This window comes from Nothobranchius furzeri, chromosome 18 (genome assembly GCF_043380555.1).
Source record: "Nothobranchius furzeri strain GRZ-AD chromosome 18, NfurGRZ-RIMD1, whole genome shotgun sequence".
Classification (NCBI taxonomy): domain Eukaryota; kingdom Metazoa; phylum Chordata; class Actinopteri; order Cyprinodontiformes; family Nothobranchiidae; genus Nothobranchius; species Nothobranchius furzeri.
In genome coordinates this window covers 14158890-14182272 of record NC_091758.1, presented here as the reverse complement: position 1 = coordinate 14182272, position 23383 = coordinate 14158890, and the positions used below count along the sequence as shown (strand labels likewise).

The following is a 23383-nucleotide window of genomic DNA, read 5'->3' as shown; positions in this document are numbered from 1 at the left end:
TGCTTGCAGTTCTAGTTTATTATTTATTATTATTATTCTTCTCCGCTGTGTCTGTATGGGCGCAAGAGCCTGAAATTGCAAGGAAAAATCTGACATGGCAGTCTGATAGAAAATCCTGACCGCTACTCAGATTCGAAAATTTGGACCCCGGGTCACCTAGGTGGCGCTATTGCAGAGGTCAACACGTTTCAGCTACTAGCTCCCAAACCGTAGGTCCTACAGTCAAAAACTTTATATGCACATGATCCTTGATTGATTCTCCATCGTTTTTGTATTGGCCACGCCCATTTCCGCCTAACTAGATTTTTTGCTAGATCGCAAAAAATGCAAAACTTAGTTTTAATCACCTATTCGACATTTTTCGTCGAATCAACTTCAAACTTCGTACATGTGATCTATGGACTAGGCTAAGTTGTTGTGATGAAGAAAAATGCAGAAATATTGAAAATTGGGCTAATGACACCATGTCAAAATCAGTGCGCTAGCTAGCACATGTGTTAATTGATGATATCTTCACCATTTCTCAAAATAAATTGATGAGACTCTAGAACCTTACAAAGTATGAGCGGTAAGTCCTATCTACCCCATTTTGTTTGGATTCACCAATAGGGGGCGCTAAAGAGTCAAAAAGTTTGTTTCAGCTAAACGGCTTGATGGATTTCCACAGAACTTGGCACATATGTTAATCGTCGGACCCTTAAGCTATATTTTGAAAATGATTAAAAAGTGGGCGTGGCTTATAGGCTTTAAAAATTTTCGCCCTTTTACTCATGAAAAATACATATTCTATACAGAAAATTACAATTCATATCAGTCATCGTGACATCTACAATCACAGAAAATTTTTTGAATTTTGTCCAATAGGTGGCGCTCTGGTACCCCAAAAATATTTTTGGCATGTTTCTCCCCATTTCTTTTGTAAAAAAACAAATGATCTATTCCAATGTGTTCTTTGAGTCAGTCAAATTTAGATGAGTAATTTAAAAAATGTTTTAAACTTATGCAAATTAGTAGAAATTTGCATAGTAAGTCCAACGTACTTTCGTTAACTCCTCCCGGCCGTCAAACTCAATCACATCAAAACTTTCCCTGACAAGAGAGGAGGAGCGGCTGACCAAAAGATGTGAAGGGATTTTCGATAATTTGCTTATTTTTTTAAATATGATTTTTTTAAATAATTTTTTGGGAATGAAAAAGTTTTTTTAGCGTAACTTCAAGAGATTTTGACATTTTTCAAAGCTGTTCATAACAGTCATACCTAAGGTCAATTCAAGTGTATGTCCTGGTTTTCAACTTGATTAAACAATAGGGGGCGCTATAACTGGGAAGAAATTATACTGCTGAACCGGCTAAATGGATCGGCACGAAACTTAGTGGCTGTCATCACTATAAAGTCTTAAGACTACATTATCAATATGGTAATGATTGATCAAAGTGGGCGTGGTTTATGATCATTTAAAATTTCAAATTTGAAAAATTTCCTAAAAATCACTATTTGCATGTAAGAGGCTAAGATTTCCAGATTGTGTTAAATGAATAGGCTAGAGCTTATGTCACGAAAGCCGCAGCTCCACAAAGAGGTTTGCGCTTTATATTTACGAAAATACGTTTTTAGGCTAGCAATTGTAGCGCAAATTCTGTTCTCACAATCTTCTTGTAATTTGCCACAAAGTTCACTCTTAGGTGGGTTATGAAACAAAAAGAAATGTCGTCTTGATTTGAGCTCCCCCTAGTGTTTAATTATAGGACATATTTTTGTCTACAGCCACTAATGCAAGTATTATTTTATTGTAAGTACAGTTTTACATTTATGACCCCAACAAAAATATAAGAAGAATTCTCACATCACAGAGGCAACCTGGGAATATTTTGAGATTTCTGTACAAAAGTGTATATTTTTAATGAATTTTTAACTTTTTACCAGTTTTTCTGTATATTTGGACAACAACGTAATTAATTTTTGTTAGAAAGCTTTTTAGGTATACAGTAAATATAAGCCATTTATAACATCCCACATGTACCTATGGTGATCTGAGATTTTTCTCCTAATTTTAGAAAGTAGCACTATTTTTTTATGAATATTTTTATTTTTGTTGTGACCTTTATAGTTATATTTCCCAATTTTTCTTCAAAAAAGCTTTGAGTCTACTGATTTAAAAACAACATCATATTATTCCGCATGTTAACACTGCCATGTGAGAATATTTTGGTAATTTTAGGATGATTTATGTATTTTTCATGATTTTTTAAAACATTTGTTCAGTAAGTCACAAAATGAAACTCATAGTTTTTGTTGAAAATCTTTTAAATCTAAAGACATTATCAAGTGTTTATGTTATTGGTAATATTCTGTTGATGTATAGATCATTGTTTGATAACCTCACTCATTAAATCTTCACGTTCTTTAATAAGGAAACAGTGGAATTCCATTGTAATCACGATTGAGGAGTCAGCCATGCCTCTGAAAGATATGTGTATAGGCTTTGCAGGTTTAATGACGTATCCTGAGTGTTACTTTCATTGCGCCGGTTGAAGTGAGCTGACGAACGCCGGCGGGAGAACGTGTTTTTGGGGCGGGACCGCGTGAGGACTGGCGAAGTGGAGGGCGGGGCCGGGTAGGCGACTGGCGCTGGGGGCTTGGAACCCGTTGATAACTGCTTGCAGTTCTAGTTATTCATTATTCTTCTCCGCTACGTCTGTATGGGGGCAGGAGCCAGAAATTGCCAGGAAAAATCTGACATGGCAGTCTGATACAAAATCCTGACCGCTACTCAGATTCGAAAATTTGGACCCCGAGTCACCTAGGTGGCGCTATTGCGGAGGTGAATACGTTTCAGCTACTAGCTCCCAAACCATAGGTCCTACAGTCAAAAACTTTATATGTACATGATCCTTGGATAATTCTGCACGTCGTTTGTATTGGCCACGCCCATTTCCGCCTAATTAGATTTTTTGCTAGATCGCAAAAAACGCAAAACTTACTTTTAATCACCTATTCGTCATTTTTCGTCGAATCAACTTCAAACTTCGTACATGTGATCTATGGACTAAGGTAAGTTGTTGTGGTGAAGAAAAATGCAGAAATATTGAAAATTGGGCTAATGACACCATGTCAAAATCAGTGCGCTAGCTAGCACATGTGGTAATTGATGATATCTTGACCATTTCTCAAGATAAATTGATGAGACTCTAGACCCTTATGAAGTATGAGCGGTAAGCCCTATCTACCCGATTTTGTTTGCATTCATCAATAGGGGGCGCTAAAGAGTCAAAAAGTTTGTTTCAGCTAAACGGCTTGATGGATTTCCACAGAACTTGGCACATATGTTAATCATTGGACCCTTAAGCTATATTTCGAAAATGATTTAAAAGTGGGCGTGGCTTATAGGCTTTAAAAATTTTCGCCCTTTTACTCATGAAAAATACATATTCTATACAGAAAATTACAATTCATATCAGTCATAGCGACATCTACAATCACAGAATTTTTTTTGAAATTTGTCCAATAGGTGGCGCTGTGGTACCCCAAAAATATTTTTGGCATGTTTCTCCCCATTTCTTTCGTTAAAAAACAAATGATCTCATCCAGTGTGTTCATTGAGTCAGTCAAATTTAGATGAGTATTTTAAAAAATGTTTTAAACTTATGCAAATTAGTAGAAATTTGCATAGTAAGTCCAACGTACTTTCGTTAACTCCTCCCGGCCGTCAAACTCAATCACATCACAACTTTCCCTGACAAGAGAGGAGGAGCGGCTGACCAAAAGATGTGAAGGGATTTTGGATAATTTCTTATTTTTTTTTAATATGATTTTTTAAAATAATTTTTTGGGAATGAAAAAGTTTTATTAGCGTAACTTCAAAAGATTTTGACATTTTTCAAAGCTGTTCATAACAGTCATACCTAAGGTCAATTCAAGTGTATGTCCTGGTTTTCAACTTTATTAAACAATAGGGGGCGCTATAACTGGGAAGAAATTATACTGCTGAACCGGCTAAATGGATCTGCACGAAACTTAGTGGCTGTCATCACTATAGAGTCTTAAGACTACATTATCAATATGGTAATGATTGATCAAAGTGGGCGTGGTTTATGATCATTTCAAATTTCAAATTTGAAAAATTTCCTAAAAATCACTATTTGCATGTAAGAGGCTAAGATTTCCAGAATGTGTTAACTGTATAGGCTAGAGCTTATGTCACGAAAGCCGCAGCTCCACAAATAGGTTTGCGCTTTATATTTACAAAAATACATTTTTAGGCTAGCAATTGTAGCGCAAATTCTGTTCTGACAATCTTCTTGTAATTTGCCACAAAGTTCACTCTTAGGTGGTTTATGAAACAAAAAAAATGTCGTCTTGATTTGAGCTCCCCCTAGTGTTTAATTATAGGACATATTTTTGTCTACAGCCACTAATGCAAATATTATTTTATTGTAAGTACAGTTTTACATTTATGACCCCAACAAAAATATAAGAAGAATTCTCACGTCACAGAGGCAACCTGGGAATATTTTGAGATTTCTGTACAAAAGCATAAATTTTTAATGAATTTTTAACTTTTTACCAGTTTTTCTGTATAGTTGGACAACAACGTAATTAATTTTTGTCAGAAAGCTTTTCAGGTATACAGTAAATATAAGCCATTTACAACATTCCACATGTACCTATGGTGATCTGAGATTTTTCTCCTAATTTTAGAAAGTAGCACTATTTTTTTATGAATATTTTAATTTTTGTTGTGACCTTTATAGTTATATTTCCCAATTTTTCTTCAAAAAAGCTTTGAGTCTACTGATTTAAAAACAACATCATATTATTCCGCATGTTAACACTGCCATGTGAGAATATTTTGGTAATTTTAGGATGATTTATGTATTTTTCATGATTTTTTAAAACATTTGGTCAGTAAGTTACAAAATGAAGCTCATAGTTTTTGTTGAAAATCTTTTAAATCTAAAGACATTATCAAGTATTTATGTTATTTGTAATATTCTGTTGATGTATAGATCATTGTTTGATAATCTCACTCATTAAATCTTCACGTTCTTTAATAAGGAAACAGTGGAATTCCATTGTAATCACGATTGAGAAGTCAGCCATGCCTCTGAAAGATATGTGTATAGGCTTCGCAGGTTTAATGACATATCCTGAGTGTTACTTTCATTGCGCCGGTTGAAGTGAGCTGACGGGACGCCGGAAGGAGAACGTGTTTTTGGGGCGGGACCGCGGGAGGACTGGCGAAGTTGAGGGCGGGGCGGGTGGGCGACTGGCGCTGGTGGCTTGGAACCCGTTGATAACTGCTTGCAGTTCTAGTAGTCCTTGTTTTCATGCAGTGTTTAGCTAAAATTAAAGGGACTATAAGCAGTTTGACATTTTTATGTTCGCGATTGCCCCTCAGGCTACACGCGTAACTGCAGCTTCAATAGTAAGCTCGTGCATGAGGCACACATGCTGTACGTGCACACTCTTGAACAGAAACAACAGCTGAGTCAGTCCCGTATCGATGCAATTTGCAGCTGAGGGTGTCTCTATCTATCTATACATCAGTAGGAGACAGCTGAGGGTTACTGTCTGAGGCACAGGATAGAACAAAGCAAAGGTGTGAATGTCCAGAGCTATGGACAAACATGGACATTTCATGTTTGCTGGTTTTTTGGTCTTACATGTGTGTATGGTCTTGCTACTGGAGGCAGAAGGCCACATGAGGTTTCCATGACAACTCAGTGCAACCAAGCGTGCAATGACAGCTGTTTTTCCAAACCCCATGTTGCCAGTTATCACCACCCCCCTGTTAGTCTCAGGGTCGTCACTGCAAAGGCAGGCATCCAACTCCTGGAATAGCCACTCCCTCCCAGTAAACATCCAGTCAGCCAAGAGGCCAGGAATTTCAAACTGGAGTGGCTTCAGGTTGATGGTGGAACTGAAACAGGCTGCAAGAGGAGAGAGAGAAAACTTTAATTTCACACAGTGTGGTTTTAAAAAGTGTGTGTTTAGGACTGTGAGAGTTTTGTTTTCACCCCTGTTATGCTGACTGCGACTCCCAGAATCCTGCTTGAGCATCCCAAGGGATGTCTTTGAGAGAACGTGTCTCTGTTGTTCATCCAGGTATGCCAGGTCTTCGATGTGGGCTGAACTAGTAGCTGGATGGAGAGGGTACAGGTTAGGCGAGAGCAGATTAATCAATCCAAATGCAATTGCAGATGTTCTTCACAGCAAAGATCAAGGAGAAATAGAAGGCAAATTGGGTCATACACAATATGCATGATCATAAACATAAAAATAATAGATATTAAATAGCATCTACAAAAGAGCGCAACAACAACTAGTGTAACCTCTATTTCACATTGGAAGCATCAGTGGCGCAGAATGGCAGCGGATTGGTTTACTCGCAAGTTTGAATAAGATCCAGTGCACACTGGGAGATTCTTGGCTGCAGAACGGCTTCTTCGCTGGACTCCTCGCTGGACTATTTGCTGGACTCCTCGCTGGACTCTTCTCTGGACTCTTCGCTGGACTCCTCGCTGGACTCTTTGCTGGACTCTTTGCTGGACTCTTTGCTGGATTATTCGCTGGACTATTCGCTGGACTCCTCGCTGGACTCTTCGCTGGACTCTTCGCTGGACTCCTCGCTGGACTCTTTGCTGGACTCTTTGCTGGACTCTTTGCTGGATTATTCGCTGGACTATTCGCTGGACTCCTCGTCGGACTCTTGGCCGGACTCTTCGCTGGACTCTTCGCTGGACTCCTCGCTGGACTCCTCGCTGGACTCTTCGCTGGACTCCTCGCTGGACTCTTTGCTGGATTATTCGCTGGACTATTCGCTGGACTCCTCATCGGACTCCTCACTGGACTCTTCGCTGGACTCTTCGCTGGACTCCTCGCTGGACTCTTTGCTGGACTCTTTGCTGGATTATTCGCTGGACTCTTCGCTGGACTCTTCGCTGGACTCTTCTCTGGACTCTTCGCTGGACTCTTCGCTGGACTCCTTGCTGGACTCCTTGCTGGACTCATCGCTGGACTCCTTGCTGGACTCTTCGCTGGACTCCTCGCTGGACTCTTCGCTGGACTCGCAAGATCACAAGATCCCTCGAGACTTCAAAGGTCACGGATTGTTTATGCAGTTTGCCATTAAACGAAAAAGAAGGAAATCATGTTTGATATTGAAGTTGTTCCTCTCCACTGACAGGATTAAGTAAGTAAGAAAATTTTATTTATATTGCACTCATCACAGACATAGAATCACAAAGTGCTTCACATAGATCAAAACAAAATAAAACATAAAATCATGATGTTAAAACAGAAACAGAATAAAATCTGAAAAATAAAGTCATAAAATTATAAAATACCACAAAACAGATGAAAAATGATTACAAATTTGAGTTAAAAATAAGAAAACAAAAGACTTCAATAAAAGCAGCTATAAATAAAAGGATCTTCAGCTGTTATTAAAAGTGTTCAGACTGTCAATGCTATGTAAGGATAAAGGAAGATCATTCCAAAGTCGGGGTGCAACAGTCTGGAAGGAGCGATCACCTTGACTTTTATATCTGGCCTTTGGAACATCTAGAAGGTTCTGGTGTGTGGACCTGAGGACTCCGGTTGGAGCATAAGGCTTTAACAGTTCAGTAACATAGGGAGCTTAAGTCTCCTCCCTTTCCGGTCGGCTCATGGGTCCCCCGGAAGAACTGACGATACTCAGTTATATCTATCCATTAACCCTCATGAACCTAATCGGTTAGGTAGATTACAGGCTTGTCTTGAAGACATAAAAAATTGGATGACTCTAAACTTTCTGCTTTTAAATCGAGACAATACTGAAGTTCTCATCTTTGGACCTGAAACCCAGAAAAGGAAATTGCTTAGCCAATCGCCTGACCTTAATGGCATTACATTAATCTCTAAGAACAAAGTAAGGAACCTTGGTGTTATCTTTGACCAGGACATGTCATTCAAATCCCAGGTTAAACAGATTTGTAGGATTTCCTTTTTCCACCTTCGGAATATTGCTAAGATTAGAAGCATCCTTTCCAGGAGTGATGCTGAAAAACTAGTTCATGCATTTATTACAGCAAGACTGGATTACTGTAATTCATTACTCTCAGGAAGTCCACAGAATGTAGTTAAAAAACTTCAGCTTGTCCAAAATGCTGCAGCTAGAGTTCTGATGAGAATTAAAAAGAGAGATCATATCTCTCCTGTCTTAGCTTCCCTACATTGGCTACCTGTTAAATTCAGAATAGATTTTAAGATCCTTCTTCTCACATATAAAGCCCTTAATAATCAATCTCCATCATACATCAGTGACCTGATTGTTCCATACGTTCCTAACCGAGCACTTCGCTCTCAGACTGCAGGTTTACTGGTGGATCCAAGAATATCTAAACTTAGGATGGGAGGCAGATATTTTAGTTATCAGGCTCCTCTCCTGTGGAACCAGCTCACAGCTTTAGTCCGTGAGGCAGACACCTTGTCTACTTTTAAGACAAGGCTAAAACATTTTTATTTGATAGGGCCTATGGTTAAAATCTGATGTTAGCCTAGATCTGGACAAGTGGGGGAGTAGAGGGAGGTGGAGTGTACAGTCGGTAAAGACGGCTCTCCCTTGCCCTGCCTCCAACATGCCTCCATCTAAATAGGATAGATTATCCAGAGTTATCTCTGTAGTTATGCTGCTATAGGCTTAGACTGCTGAAGGATACACTGACCACTTTCCACACTCGACTACTTTCTTCTACAATCTGCTCTTTAACTGTATTATTTCCTGCTATTTCAGCTGTTAACTTTATTTTTTCTCCAAGTGTTTTTCTCCCCAGAAGAAGCTACAACGATGTTCAGCTGAGCTGTGGTGGCCTCATGGAGGGGGCCATCGGCTAGCACACTGCTGCTAATCACTTAAACATTCTCCCTCTCCTGATAATAACTTTTTACTCTCTTTGACATTGGATGTGCTACTACTAGTTTACCCGTTCAATTATAGATTCACTAGGATAAATACAATAAAGTTTATCTCTCACCAAATAGAATATTTACTAAGAAATCACAATATAACCATAGAAACACTACTCATGTGTGTGTGTGTGTGTGTGTGTGTGTGTGTGTGTGTGTGTGTGTGTGTGTGTGTGTGTGTGTGAGTGTGTGTGAGTGTGTGTGTGTGTGAGTGTGTGTGTGTGTGTGTGTGTGTGTGTGTGTGTGTGTGTGTGTGTGTGTGTGTGTGTGTGTGTGTGTGTGTGTGTGTGTCTTCTCCATCCCCAGTGAGTCGTGGAGGATGGCTGCTTATTCTGAGCCAGGATCCTCTGGAGGTTTCTTCCTGTTAAAAGGGAGTTTTCCTCTCCACTGTCGCTGCATGCTTGCTTAGTATGAGGACTGTTGTAAAGACTCTGACACTAGTCAGTGACTCGATGCGACCTGCTGGGTTCCTTATATAGGAAACTTTTTACTGATTGGCTTAATGAACTGACCTGTGTTGGATTGTTTACTTTGTGAAGTGCCTTGAGACGACTCTTGTTAAGATCCTCGTTCCCACATATAAAGCTCTTAATAACTATGGTCCATCATACATCAGTGATCTGATTGTTCCATATGTTTCTAAGAGAGCACTTCCCTCTCAGATATATTTCATTGAAGTGTACAAAGTGTCCGTCTTGCTGCAACGTCTCCGTAAGAAATAAATAAATAGTCCAACTTTTCTCTGGTGAACAGCTCATTTAAAATGAAGGATTTGTTTGAGATGGAGCGGGCGTTTAACAGGGCACCCTGAACTGAATCCTGGAGAACATTTGTCTTCTTAATCTGTTGGAGAGCGATGGGTCGTAAACATCTGGTGTTCTGGGTTCTCCGGCCATGAATGCAGGTTATGTCTTTGCTGGTTGATAAATGAACTGGAATAGGGAAACTCTTGGGTTTGTCAGCAGAAGACAACATTTTGGTGATTGTGACCTTTGGAAGACACACAGAAGACTGTTGCATCGTGGGAAGACTGTAGGGAGTGATGTTATTTGTGGTGGGGGTGTGAGAGATGGCCAAAGAAGGTGAAGATGGCTGGGATGCAAACCAACATGTCTGTGGAAGGGAATCCACCACAGATGTATATCTATGGGACTGCACAGCATACCGGATGTTAGCGGTTAGCATGCTAGAGCTATGTTGGTTAGGGTGAATACCATCTCGTCTGAAAAAGGAGAAACGGTTCCAAAACAGGTTAAAATTATCGATGAAACCAAAACTGTGGGACCTGCAAGCAGGCTGAAGCCAGGAGTAGAGAGAGAGCAGACGGCTAAAACGTCCATATCCACGAGAAACTGTGGGGATCGGGCCGGAGATGAAAACAGACATTCTGCTGCTCTTCAGAATGTCAAAGAGATGGTTCACATGCTGTTGAGTGATGACGGACTCCCGGCGTGTGACATCGTTTGATTCCACATGAATGATCACTCTTTTAACTGAAGCTGGGATGGAGTAGAGCAGACCAGGAAGTTTATCCAGGAGAGCAGGTATGGTGTCTGATGGAAAACATCTCGTCATGACGTTAAAAAAGAATCACCTACCAGCAAAGTGGTTGGTGGAAACAGTGGATGAGGCGTAGAGGACTCCTGATTTGTGTTCCCATGGAGTAGTGGAGGATTCTGGGTTTGGGTTCCGGTGGTGCCGGGGAACTGGAGGGTTTGCCGTGGAGGAGCTCACCTCCTGACCCAGGGCAGGTGGTTCAGCGGTCCAGAATTTTGCGTTGGGCATAAGAGGTTGAGGTCTGGGGGGAAGAGACTGTGGAGGTTGCTTCTCCCGGAGGCTCCTGCTGGATGTCATCAGATGGTTCAGAAGGAGGAGGGCGCCTGGAGGTATCAGCTGGTTGTTCCAGGTCAGGTGGGGGGATGGGATCAACTACAGGGGCTCTCCCACGGCCACGTACCACAACCTCTGACCAAGGTGAAAATGGGTCAGGAGTAGAGCTGGAAGTTGGTAGTCGTGGTGCAGCAGGATCACAAGCAACGGTGACTTGGAGTAGAGAGTTCTACACGGATGTTTTATCTTCAAACTGACTGGCAATAGTCAGTACAGGGGTACAAGATCTCAAACTATCCAGCAGCATTTCCTTCTTTTGCTGTTCAGCTGAGTCGTGTGTGTGTGTGTGTGTGTGTGTGTGTGTGTGTGTGTGTGTGTGTGTGTGTGTGTGTGTGTGTGTGTGTGTGTGTGTTAGCAGCTCAAGTATCTGATGGAGAATCTCAGAGCTGCTGGTGGTGCCACTGCCGCAGCACTGCCCTCTAGGTCAGCCAGGAAACACCTCCTTTTGGCACATTTTTCAAACAGGAAGTGTGAGAGGAGTAAAGGCTTCTTTAGTAATAATTATAATGCATTGAACTTATATAGCGCTTTTCTAGACACCCAAAGACGCTTTCACACACTCTCACATTCAAACACTGCTAGTAATGGTAAGCTACTTGTAGCCACAGCCGCCCTGGGGAGGTCTGACAGAGGCGAGGCTGCCATTTGGCGCCGTCGGCCCCTCTGACCACCACTAACACAGGCAAGTTTGGGTGAAGTGTCTTGCCCAAGGACACAACAGCAGGATACCCCTGGCGGGAGCTGGAATCGAACCCATGACCCTCCGATCATGAGGCAACCCGCTCAACCACCTGAGCTACTGCTTTGGTACGTTCTTGCTGTGTCTGATTTCTAATACCATTTTTGGTTATTTTTTAAAACAGAAAAGGTTTCTTTTTACCTTGCTGACAGTTTCGTTGGCGGCTGCAGGACAAAAATACATACAAAATACTTTAAAAAGACCCAACAGAAAGCATTAAAAAATATGAAAAATGGGCAAAATAACAGAAAAAATGTACAAACACTGGATTCCTACAGCAAACATAATACCAAGAATCTACAGAACTCCAAAAATGCACAAACGAAACACCCCACTTAGACCAATAGCTGACAGCATAGGTACACCAATATACAACATGGTTAGAGATATCAGCAGAATCATCAGCTCGTTATTAGGCAACACAGACCAACACTGCAAAAATAGCATAGAACTGGCAAAATAACTAAAGGAGATTACAATAGAAGACAACGACATACTCATCTCACATGACGTCACATCCCTGTTCACAAAAACACCAACCCAAAAAAACCATAGACATAGTAGTTAACAGAATCAGACAGGACAAGACTTTACCCAAAAGGACAAACCTCAGCAGATGACATAGCACAACTGATAGCACTGGTAGCTAACTCCACTTACTTCACATACGACAACACAATATACAAACAACTGGAAGGCTTCGCCATGGGTAACCCGTTACCTGTCACCCTGTGCCAGGTTTTCATGGAAGGCCTAGAGCAAAAAGCCATAACCACTGCCCCCCCCCCCCCCCCCCCCCCCCCCCAACTGCTAAATAAAACTATGGAAACGCTACTTAGACGTAGAAATCATACCAAAAGGACCAACAGAAACACTAACACAACACTTGAATAACATGGACAACACAGGCAACATAAAGTTCACTTATGAGTCAGAAACAGAAGGCAGCATAGCTTTTATGGACATGAAAATCACCAGGCAGACCGACGGGACCCTAAACATAAGCACATATAGGAAACCAACACACACAGACCAATATCTATTATGGACATCAGAACACCCCACCATACACAAAATGTCAGTAATCAGAACATTATATCACCGAGCAAACATGGTAACAGAAGAAAGAGACCGTAAACAAGAGGACAAACACATACAACACGCTTTAAAGACCTACGGATACCCGACATGGGCAATAAACTAAGGACAACAACAAACAACACCAGAGAGAAAAGAACAACCTAAGCAAAGAACCAGAAACCCAGAGACATAAGAACCAAAACCAGTGATAACCCTACCATACATCAAAGGCATAACAGAAAAAATAAGAGCAACAATGAAAAAACACAACATAAACACACCAACAAAACCATACACAACAGTTAGAAACAGACTAGTGCACCCAAAAGACAAAATATCAGCTGTACTTAAATGTGGAGTCATTTACGAAATCCCATGCAAACTCTGCAATAAAACATAGATAGGAGAAACCGGACGCCAACTCAACACACGAACAATAGAACATAGAAAGGAGTGTGAGAAAGAAACAAGTCAAACACACAAGAGCAGCAAAACAAGAAGCAGAAAGCACAATAAAGAAGTCAGCCGTAACAGATCACTGCACAAGAGAAAACCATATAATGGACTGGGACAACACAAGGATCATAAACACCGAACAACAGAAATACAAAAGATGGATAAAAGAAGCAATCGAGATAAGGAGACGTGGATGTGGGACCATGAACAGAGACGATGGAGTTACTCGTTGGATCGCACTTGGGACTGTATCGTCGTAGAGGGGAGAGCGGGCAGCAGAGGGCGACAACGTCCTCTGCTGCCCGCGGATAAACGGAGAAGGAAGTGAGTAGGCCACCACAGCGTCAGCTCTGAGGATGTTTACAGCCACTAAACGAAACGGTTAGCAAGGTAAAGAGAAACCTTTTCTGTGTTTTAAAAAAGAACCAAAAATGGAAGGAGTAAAGGCTATTTTATGCATCAGTGCAGAGACGTGCAACACCATTATCCGTTGTTGCAAGGGCTCTCTAACAGGCTTGCACGGACGGAGTAGAGCCCACTTTTCTAAGTATTCATCAAAAGAAACGAAGACTGCAAGCCCTTGATTGGTCACGACAGTGCTTCCGTTCACTTTGTCAACAGCGCTGCCATTCCCCCTCAAGAAAAAATGTGCGTGTGTGTTTGTTTGGCACAGAAAGTTAATAACTTCCTTCTTGTTTGTAAGTGCTAGCGGCATCATAAAACATGAGGAAAGCATGAGCTGCATGGATTTTAGAGGAATTCTCTGAACTGTGCCCTCAGAGTACATCTCTGTGGAGATCAGGACATCCAGGTGTGTTTGTGCTGCCAACATCCAGTAATTCTGACACAAGTAGGTAAAACCGGAGTTGTTGGGCAGGCCTTGTCTCTGTCAGTGTGCCCCGACCTAGCAGTGGCTCATCTAAGCTCGTCCCCACCAGGGTGTGAATGTGTGTGTGAATGTGTGGATGACTGAATGTGTTGTGAATTGCCTTGGGGGGATTATAGAACCCCAAGAAGGCGCCATACAAATACCGGCCATTTACCATTTCATCTAAACTCAGACCAGGACCATCAATCACCAGGAAACTGCAGCGAGTTGAACATCCTGTTAGCTTTAAACTAAGACTGCTTTTTAAAAAGGCTTTTCCTTCCTAACAGGAAGGTGTGTGTGTGTGTGTGCATGCGTGTGTGTGTGTGTGTGTGTGTGTGTGTGTGTGTGTGTGTGTGTGTGTGTGTGTGTGTGTGTGTGTGTGTGTGTGTGTGTGTGTGTGTGTGTATACAGGATATGATACACACTTCTTACCAGCAACAGAGTTTGGACGGGGAATCAGGTTGATGGAGTGGGTTGGGCTAGATGAGTGGGTGGGGCCAGGGCCTTGGTCTGGGTGGAGTCTGCTCAGAATGTAGGTGGACATGTTTTCCTCTGTCCTGTACAGCAAGCTCTCATTCACACGCCACCCTACAGTCACACAGGAAGATGAAGTGGAAGAAACCACTGGCCTGACTTCCTGCTGCCAGACGTCAACGTTGCTGCCCTGGTAACCATCACCATGGTAACCGTGGTACCGTGCAACATCCTCCCTCTCTGCAGCAGACTCAGCAGAACAGCTAGTTAGTGTGGCTGAAAGGAAACATGGAGAATAGGAGAAGATGTGACAAGTTAAAGTTAAAGGGGCGTTAAGGAAGTTTGACAGCCAAAACATGTATAGAAATAATAAATGTCTTCTTCATACATTCTCCTGCAATGCCCTGGTCCTGTAGAATGAGCCCTGGCATTTTTACTGTGATTGCCTGTTTTTCTGTAAAATCACAGAAAAAGAGATGCTCGGGTCGAGCAGGCTGCTTCATGCGCGTTCACGCTCAGGCATAGCCCGTAGCATTTGCTATCAGTAGCTTTAGTCTTTGTCGCTGTTCCTAATGCCTAGTGATGAACCTAGCTACATTTCTGAGGACCTTATAGCTACTTTCTTCTAGAAATTCCCTGGAAATTAGCAACAAAATAGCCATTTTCGCTCCAAACTGGTCTTTGAACGTTGTTTCAGCTGTCATCAACGATACAAGAGCTAAAGACACAAAAGACATTACTGGTGCTTTAGCTCATCTGAAAAGAAGATGGCCTCCCGTGTGGAAGATCCAGGTTCAAATCTAGAGGTGAACAAAGTTTATTTAGAGTTTATTTTTTACATTAATGATATATTTTTTACAGTAAGATGCCCAAACTTTTATTTGAGACTCGCCGAACGGCATTGAATTCACAGATAAAAAGATGTGGGTTCAACTTTCATTTTGGAACAATTTTTCAAGCAAGGGAATGGAATGATCTGAGCATGCAGGAGGACTGACCCATCATAAACCTTTGTCGGCTGTGCTGAAGAGAAAGGTACAGAACCAAATTATTTCATTAATTAGCTGTGCGCTCTCCTGTCCTCTGTCCTCTGGGCCACACACACACACACACACACACACACACACACACACACACACACACACACACACACACACACACACACACACACACACACACAGAGAGAGAGCTGACTGTCTCAGCTGTTATTTTCGTTAAGGAGTGTGCACGTACAGCATGCGCGCCTCGTGCATGAGCCTGCTATTGAAGCTGCCGTTACGCTTTTTGCCTGAGGGGGCAATCACGAGCATAAAAATTCAAAACTCCGTAAAGTCCCTTTAAAGTCAAGAACAGCTGGTTCCACAGCCAAACCAGTTCGTACTAAAAAGAGAACTCCACCTAACCAATGCTGGTCCTGAAACCACAGGCAGCCGTGTTTGTCCACACATCTGGTAAAGTCCGTTAACACCTCAACCCAGAGGTGGGAAACTAGCACCCAACTAGGAGCCGGGGCACTATTACCAGCAGATCCTTATGAAGATGCTAAATTCCAGCATTTAAACAACACCTCAAAGTAAGAGCAGGTTTAGGTTTTGTGAGCCATGCATATCACTCGTACTTCTCCGCTGCTCTTAAGAACAGTTAAAACATGAATGTGCAGGTAAAAAAGGGAGGACATCCACCTATGATTCCACTGTCTCTGCTCTCCAGCGTGGAGGTGGGGGAGGTGACACAAGCATGGCTGTTATTGTTGCCCTCCCCCTCAGCAGGAGGCTGCAGCGTGGAGCAGGGGGAGGTGTTGCTGCTTGCCAGACTGGAGGATGGGGAGATCCTCTGAGGGGAAGTCAAGGACACATTTAGTTTGTTTTCAACCAAAAGGGCCTGATTTATTCATATGTGACATCCTTTTAAGCTCTAAAACGAAGTTTACATAAAACAGCAGCAGCACTGGCACTGCTTCTGCATATAACTTTCTTCAAAGACAACGTGAGTGTACAGATTGACAAGATACCTGACCATATTCTTGACCATGGCCGAGAAGGTCTGGCTCTCCTCCGGTGACCCTCTCCCCCAGTAGGAAACCCAGCCTGGTCATCAGAGCATCAGCTGCTTCATCTGCTGATGGGGGTGGTCCTAAATCCTCACCCTCGTCTAAAATAAAAAGAGAGGAGACAACACAGGTTTGTTCATCCTCACAAACACAAACACATTCATCCTCCACTCTCCCACCAATCAGCTTCATGTCCTCCTTTCTCTCCATCCACAAATCTTCTCTTTGGTCTTCCTTTAGGTCTCCAACCTAAGCATCTTTCTACTGACTTCTCCACTATCCCTCCTAGATAGATAGATAGATAGATAGATAGATAGATAGATAGATAGATAGATAGATAGATAGATAGATAGATAGATAGATAGATAGATAGATAGATAGATAGATAGATAGATAGATAGATAGATAGATAGATAGATAGATAGATAGATAGATAGATAGATAGATAGATAGATAGATAGATAGATAGATAGATAGATGATAGATAGATGATAGATAGATAGATAGATAGATAGATGATAGATAATAGATGATAGATGATAGATAATAGATAATAGATGATAGATGATAGATAATAGATGATGGATAGATAGATAGATAGATGATAGATAGATAGATAGATAGATAGATAGATAGATAGATAGATAGATAGATAGATAGATAGATAGATAGATAGATAGATAGATAGATAGATAGATAGATAGATAGATAGATAGATAGATAGATAGATAGATAGATAGATAGATAGATAGATAGATAGATAGATAGATAGATAGATAGATAGATAGATAGATAGATAGACAGGTAGGTAGGTTCACCATCATGACCCAAACCTGTCAGAAGCTGCATCAATCCCCTGACTAAGAGCAGGGAGGCTCCGTCTGTAATTACAGACAGAAACTGCTGGACAAAACACACACACGCACACACACACTTGCACACATACACACACACACACACACACACACACACACACACACACACACACACACACACACACACACACACACACACACAATTTCTTTGTGGTTCTCTAGCTTTTCAGAATTCCTCTCCGTGTGTGCGTACATGCATGTGTGCACATGAGTGTGGGCGAGTGTACGTGCACATGCGTGTGCGTGTGTGTGTGTGGTCAGCCAAATAGTGGGTTGTTGAGCTGTTTTTAGATGAAAAAGAATAGCTCAGAAACAGAAAGTGTTTTTTTTCTGGTGTCGACTCTCTCCTCTTCCGTCAGTCTCCTCCTCTCCTTCGTTCATTCACTTTCATTCTTTTATTTTGTTTATTATTCATCTTCTAAAGATTTCTTTGTCATCTGTCCTTTCTTCCTCCCTTGGTCTGAGGACCATTGTTCTTGCTGGTTTTTTGGTTTTCATGATTCAGGTATGCGTCTGATGCCGTGTCCTGCTCCGACTCTGATACCACGGAACAACACCTTTCTATGGCGTTGCAGTGAGAGACAACAGCACTTGACTCGAGTAACCACACACGACTAGTCCATTAGTCATGGCTGACCACTCCTCCGAAAGCAGTAGGATGTTTAACTGCATCTAGCTAACGGCCCCCGCGTGGGAGCGCCAGCAGGGCATTCTTTGGTCGTTCCTTCTGGAGCGTCAGAACTAAAGAAGCCTCCTTTACTAGATTCTCATCTGGATCATATAAAAACATTTCATTACCACATCAGACTAAACAACTAGGAATTCACTGGTGTCAAGCCAGCCTCCAGTTTGTTTTCTGTTCCCCGTCTATTCAAGTTATTACGGGAATGGATGTGGAAACCGGATTTCAAAATAAAATTCAACTTCGAGTGAATTATCAGATATTTCAAGAACATAACAAATAATTTAGGCTTGTTCACTATTAGCGCCCTGTCAATATCAAGGCCATCTTATTTTGGATTTCAAAGTAAAAGCCCTGTGAATTTTCAGTTTTGAACTACTCTTTCAATTACTTCAGAATGCTCTTAAAAGCAAAAGTCATATTTCCAAAGAGTAGTTGCATTTTGTATCAACACTATCAAACCACAGCAATTTGAAATTGCCCATATTTGACTGACTCTTTTAACGATTTCAAAATGCTCTAAAATGAAAAATAGCTGTTTCCACAGGGTCAATCCACCTTAGATCAACAGTATACAACCCCACAGTGATACTGTATCAATATCAAGTTATTCTGATGTTGCCTTCCAAAATAAAGGCCTAATTTTCAGCGATTTCAAAATGATCTCAAATGGAAAATTGCTGTTTCCACAGGGTAAATCCATCAAATAAATAAATATGTTTTTCTCAGTAGAAACTGAATGGGAACAAGCATTCAGGAACATAGTATGGGAAAAGTAATGCTCAAGGGTGGCTGTAGCTTAGGTGGTAGAGCAGGTCATCTACTGATTTGTAGGTTGGTGGTTTGATTCCTGGCTTCTCCTTGTCTGCGTGCCAAATTTTGAATGAATTTTCCAAAGACATATTGTTAAAAACAGTCCATAAACCTTTTAGAAAAAACAAAACCATGTTCAATAGCTATTCATATCTTATGTTAAGTGTGTTTTCCATTAAAAATGTACACTGGAAGTTTCCGGTAAGCAACAAGATTATAACTTAAAAGTCTGTGTATTTTTTAATGATGATATATCAATATTGTTTTAATGATTTATCTTTGCTACAGTTCATCAATGCTGTGAATCACACTGTTTATCTCCTTAATCCTGCTCCAAGTTCATCAGAGGAGGAAGACTCTAAACTCGCTGCACGTAAAGTCAGGTAGTTAGGCTTTAACACATTTTGTTCTACGCAAATAGGCTTTACAAGTTAGTTTACTACAACTGCATTTTCGTAGAAGCTTTTTGTTCCTGGGCCCACAATGCGTGTTTCTCTGTTGGCGTCCTCTTGGCCAGGTCTCATTTGCAAAATCCTTCAGTACGGTTAAATAAATATTATCAGGTAAACAAATTATCTAGACAGTAATTCTGATGGCAAAAGAGCCAAACGGGACAGGCCAATAAATAAATAAATAAATAAAAATTCTGTATAATTCTGAAAAATATCTTTTTTTTTTAGATTAGGAAATATGACACATACCAAGTTGTATTCTGTTTCGTAAACATTCTGCTTTGTAATAATGTGCAGTGATTACTTAAAAATGAGGAGAACCTGCCACGCAAAAACAGAATAGGTGGACATTAAATGGAAGGGAGGTGTCTTGACCCATCCAGTGCAGAAGGACGGCTTCAGCTGTGGAGTATTAGTGGTGATGGTAAGTGATGATAATATACATTTGTATATAGCTTTGTGCCATGGTCAGAAGAATATCCACATCCATAACAGTTGCTGTAATAGATATGAATACATCTAACACTAAATTTCACAGTATACTGCACAAGTGATATATACCTAAGTCATGCAGATTTTGTGACATACTCTTTAAAGGATGTGCAAATATTGAGGCTGCACAGCGATTGCAGACAGTACTTATACTTATACTTTAAAGAGAGCAAGTCACAGTCAGGAATTATTTCCTGTGTCATAATGGTGCATTATCAGCAATCTCATTCTCTCACTGAGCACGCTCTGGTGAATGGCTAGCACATCATGATGCAGGTGGTATGTATTGACCAGCATTGTGGTTAACTAGGAAAACATCCACATCTCTAACAGCACCTTACGAGACTGTAGGGCCACCCTGTGGACTCACTTTATTGAGTCTCTGTGGCACTAGCACAACAAAGGTTGGGACTCTCCACAACATTTTTATAGAATATACAGAGTATTGCCCAACAGATGTTAAAGAAGTCAGCTACCCACACATTGGAAGCAGACTATAACTAATAACTAGTAACTAGAGATGTTCCCTATTTCCGTTATTCGTCATCTTCAAAGAATATACATGGCTCTGGCCCTTACTGTAGAGTGCAGTGTTGTTTTTAACCCTGCCCACTTTGTTCTCTATGTTTACAAGGTGTATCACATATTTATTCATCCACGATGTCCATTTCAACAACCCTGTACTGAGGGTTAGAAGTTACCTGGTGTTCATAAAGACTTAAGTCTATTTATTGCCCTTTGTTTTTCATACTGTTTATGCAAGATCACAAACATCAGATATTTTATATAGAGTACAATTGTGTCTTTTCTTTCACAATTAAAATGAGTATTTCTCTGTAGATGGCACGGGCAGTGATGAAAGTATTTCCAGATTTTCCCGTCATGAAATTTAAAACCTCAAAAGAGAAAATGGCAGAGGAAAGAAAATTGATGGCTGTGGAGATACTACAAGCATCAGGTTGGTTTGGGGGTGAATAATAGAGAAAATGTGTGTGTGTGTGTGTGTGTGTGTGTGTGTGTGTGTGTGTGTGTGTGTGTGTGTGTGTGTGTGTGTGTGTGTATGTATTTGAATGTATATGTGTGCGTGTGTGTAGACTGAAATGTGTTAATCTGTTAGTAGTATTATTATAGTACACAATAGCACTTTATGCTGTGGTCTAATCGATAGAAAGTTGTAAGTACAAAGTTTAACATTTACACAAACTGGCCTTCAAACGAATGTCTATCTAGTGTGTTTTGATTCTGTATTTTAGTTTTTGACACTAACAGCAACTGTGCCATGTGTTCACTGACCAAGCCACCTGGATGATGAACTGGGTGAGTTGGTGGGTATTTGAATTTCTCAAAAATGTGTAAAAGTCTTTGAGTATAAATGTTTTTTTTTTTTGCGTTGTCTGTTTGATTTTAAATAGATACAATGTGACACCTGTCAAAGATGGTACCATGAGCATTGCCTTGACATGACCAACGATGACTTTAAAAAAGCAAAGGCAGAAGCGTGGAATTGTCTCCTGTGCTGTTAAACCACAGACTTATTGGATGCTTGTGTCAAAATATTTGAAGATGTACTCTGTTGTCTCCACCAAAGTGATAATTTGAGCAACATAATACGGCGAAACGTTTTCATACATATCTCATCCACATTTCCGTGATGTTGTCATTTACCTTTAAAGCACCTTTAATGTTATCATGACGGCACCTCATGGACTTTGCAATTCACTCTACTTGTATTGAGCTGTTCCCTTTTTCTGGGATTTGTTTTCAAAGATAAACAGATTTACCTATCTTACTTTTATGAAAATGGTTCTATTTCATAACATAACAAATACAAAGAAAAGATTGTGTCATTAATATGTAAAGACAAGAAATCCACTTCAGTACATTTTAATAAAATCAGACTGACTTAATTTTGATATGGAATCACTGTGTGGTTGTATACTATTGATCGAACATGTAGTCATCCTGTGGAAACAGCAAAAATTTATTTAAGAGCATTTTGAAATTGTTATAAGAGTTAGTCGTATGTAGGCAATTTAAAAAGGCCTTTATTTTGGAAGGCAACATCAGAATGACTTGATATTGACATGGTATGACTGTGGGGTTGTATGCTGTTGATCTAAAGTGGAATTACCCTGTGGAAACAGCAATTTTCCATTTTAGAGCATTTTGAAATCACTGAAAGTTTGGTACGATATGGGCAATTTAAAAAGGCCTTTATTTTGGAAGGCAACATCAGACTGCGTTGAAAATTCACTGGGCTTTTACTTTGAAATCCAAAATAAGATGGCCTTGATATTGACAGGCCGCTAATAGTGAACAAGCCTAAATTATGTGTTATTATGTTCTTAAAATATCTGTTAATTCACTCGAAGTTTACTTTTATTTTGATATCCGGTTTCCACATCCCTTCCCTTAATACTTTGAATAGACGGGGAACCGACAATAAACTGCAGGCTGGCTTGACACAAGTAGGAATTCTGGGAGGTTCAAGTCTGGTAAAAGCTAAAAGCTACAAGTATTTAGTCGTTTATTAAACCTGCTCCTTGGAGTTTTACGCAAAGTCATTATGGCTGTTTATCATTTAGTTTTTCATCTATTTTTAAGTTCTAAATAACTTTATCTTTTCTGCTTTTTTCTCACAGAGATCATTCTCAGCTGAAGTCTAACCCCAACCCTAACCAGTATCTCCATCAGACGGGCAGGTCCCATCAGTCCCACGTCAACAGCTGTATGATCCGGGCTTTCTCAGCAGAATAAAACCTCACCTGATGCATCAATACGTCCTAATCTCAGAAAAAAGCTTCTACATGTGTGAAAACAGAAAAGTGACCTGGTTCTGGTGCTAGAAGAGCCCAAACCTGAGTTGTTTATGTTGATGTTTATGTATTTAGCAGACGCTTTTGTCCAAAGCGACTTACAAGAGATAATCACATCTAGACAAACTTTATGTCGCTGGAAAGCAGCTGTCTGGACTCTCACCTTCCTCCCGTCCTCCTCCACCCTCCAGCCCATCGACTGGATGACCACCCCAATCCCGGTACAGCTCAGAGCTCTCCTCTTGGGAAGGGTAACAACACACATGCAACAAGAAGTGATGCAGTAGTGAGGAGGTGCAGGTCACAACCCCAGCAGCTCCACCACAACACCTCTCATTCAGTGGTGTCCATGACTGATGGACAGAGGGTCTCCTGTGTTGACACCAAGCCCTTCTAGAGTGGACACGTGCTTTTAAAATTCTTGCTGTGCAGTCCATGTTGTTGCACCCTCCAGGTTTCAAGCAGAAATAATCTGGTTCATTCTTCTGAAACCACGTCCTCCTCCTGTGCATGAGCTCCTCCTTCCTCAGAGCACAAAGGACAGAGGGACTGTCGGTGAAAGAGGCAGGATCCGAGACATTGGACAGAAAGATGAGACCGTTGAAGCAAAATGCAGGACAGCGACTTGAGAGCCGAACTTCTCACAGTCTGAAGATGGGTCTTCAGAACTTTTAGCCAGCAGATCCAGATGATACATTCCTGATGCAGAAAAGGCGCTTTTTCTGTTTACATGTGGAAGAAAACCG

At 41.0% G+C, this 23383-nt stretch overlaps 1 protein-coding gene and 1 long non-coding RNA gene across 6 annotated transcripts in view; one reads left to right on the top strand and one right to left on the bottom strand.

The window, feature by feature from the left end:
• The window catches only part of LOC107391813 (protein TANC2), a 192166-nt gene that overhangs the window by 151697 nt on the left and 17086 nt on the right, over window positions 1-23383 (bottom strand). For 4 of the 5 annotated variants that reach the window (XM_070546985.1, XM_070546984.1, XM_070546986.1 and 1 more), the window contains 5 exons: window positions 16469-16608; window positions 16140-16290; window positions 14416-14733; window positions 6019-6141; window positions 5665-5931 (listed from right to left, as the gene is read on the bottom strand). In XM_070546985.1, coding sequence (XP_070403086.1) covers window positions 5665-5931; window positions 6019-6141; window positions 14416-14733; window positions 16140-16290; window positions 16469-16608 — 999 coding nt within the window. Of the gene's footprint in view, window positions 1-5664; window positions 5932-6018; window positions 6142-14415; window positions 14734-16139; window positions 16291-16468; window positions 16609-22800; window positions 23322-23383 lie in introns of those variants that run through there. The other variant, XM_070546983.1, reaches the window with a different exon arrangement.
• LOC139063910 (uncharacterized) lies at window positions 20738-22492 on the top strand. The gene is made up of 3 exons (XR_011517227.1): window positions 20738-20779; window positions 21075-21138; window positions 22464-22492. It is a non-coding gene; the product is annotated as an uncharacterized lncRNA (long non-coding RNA).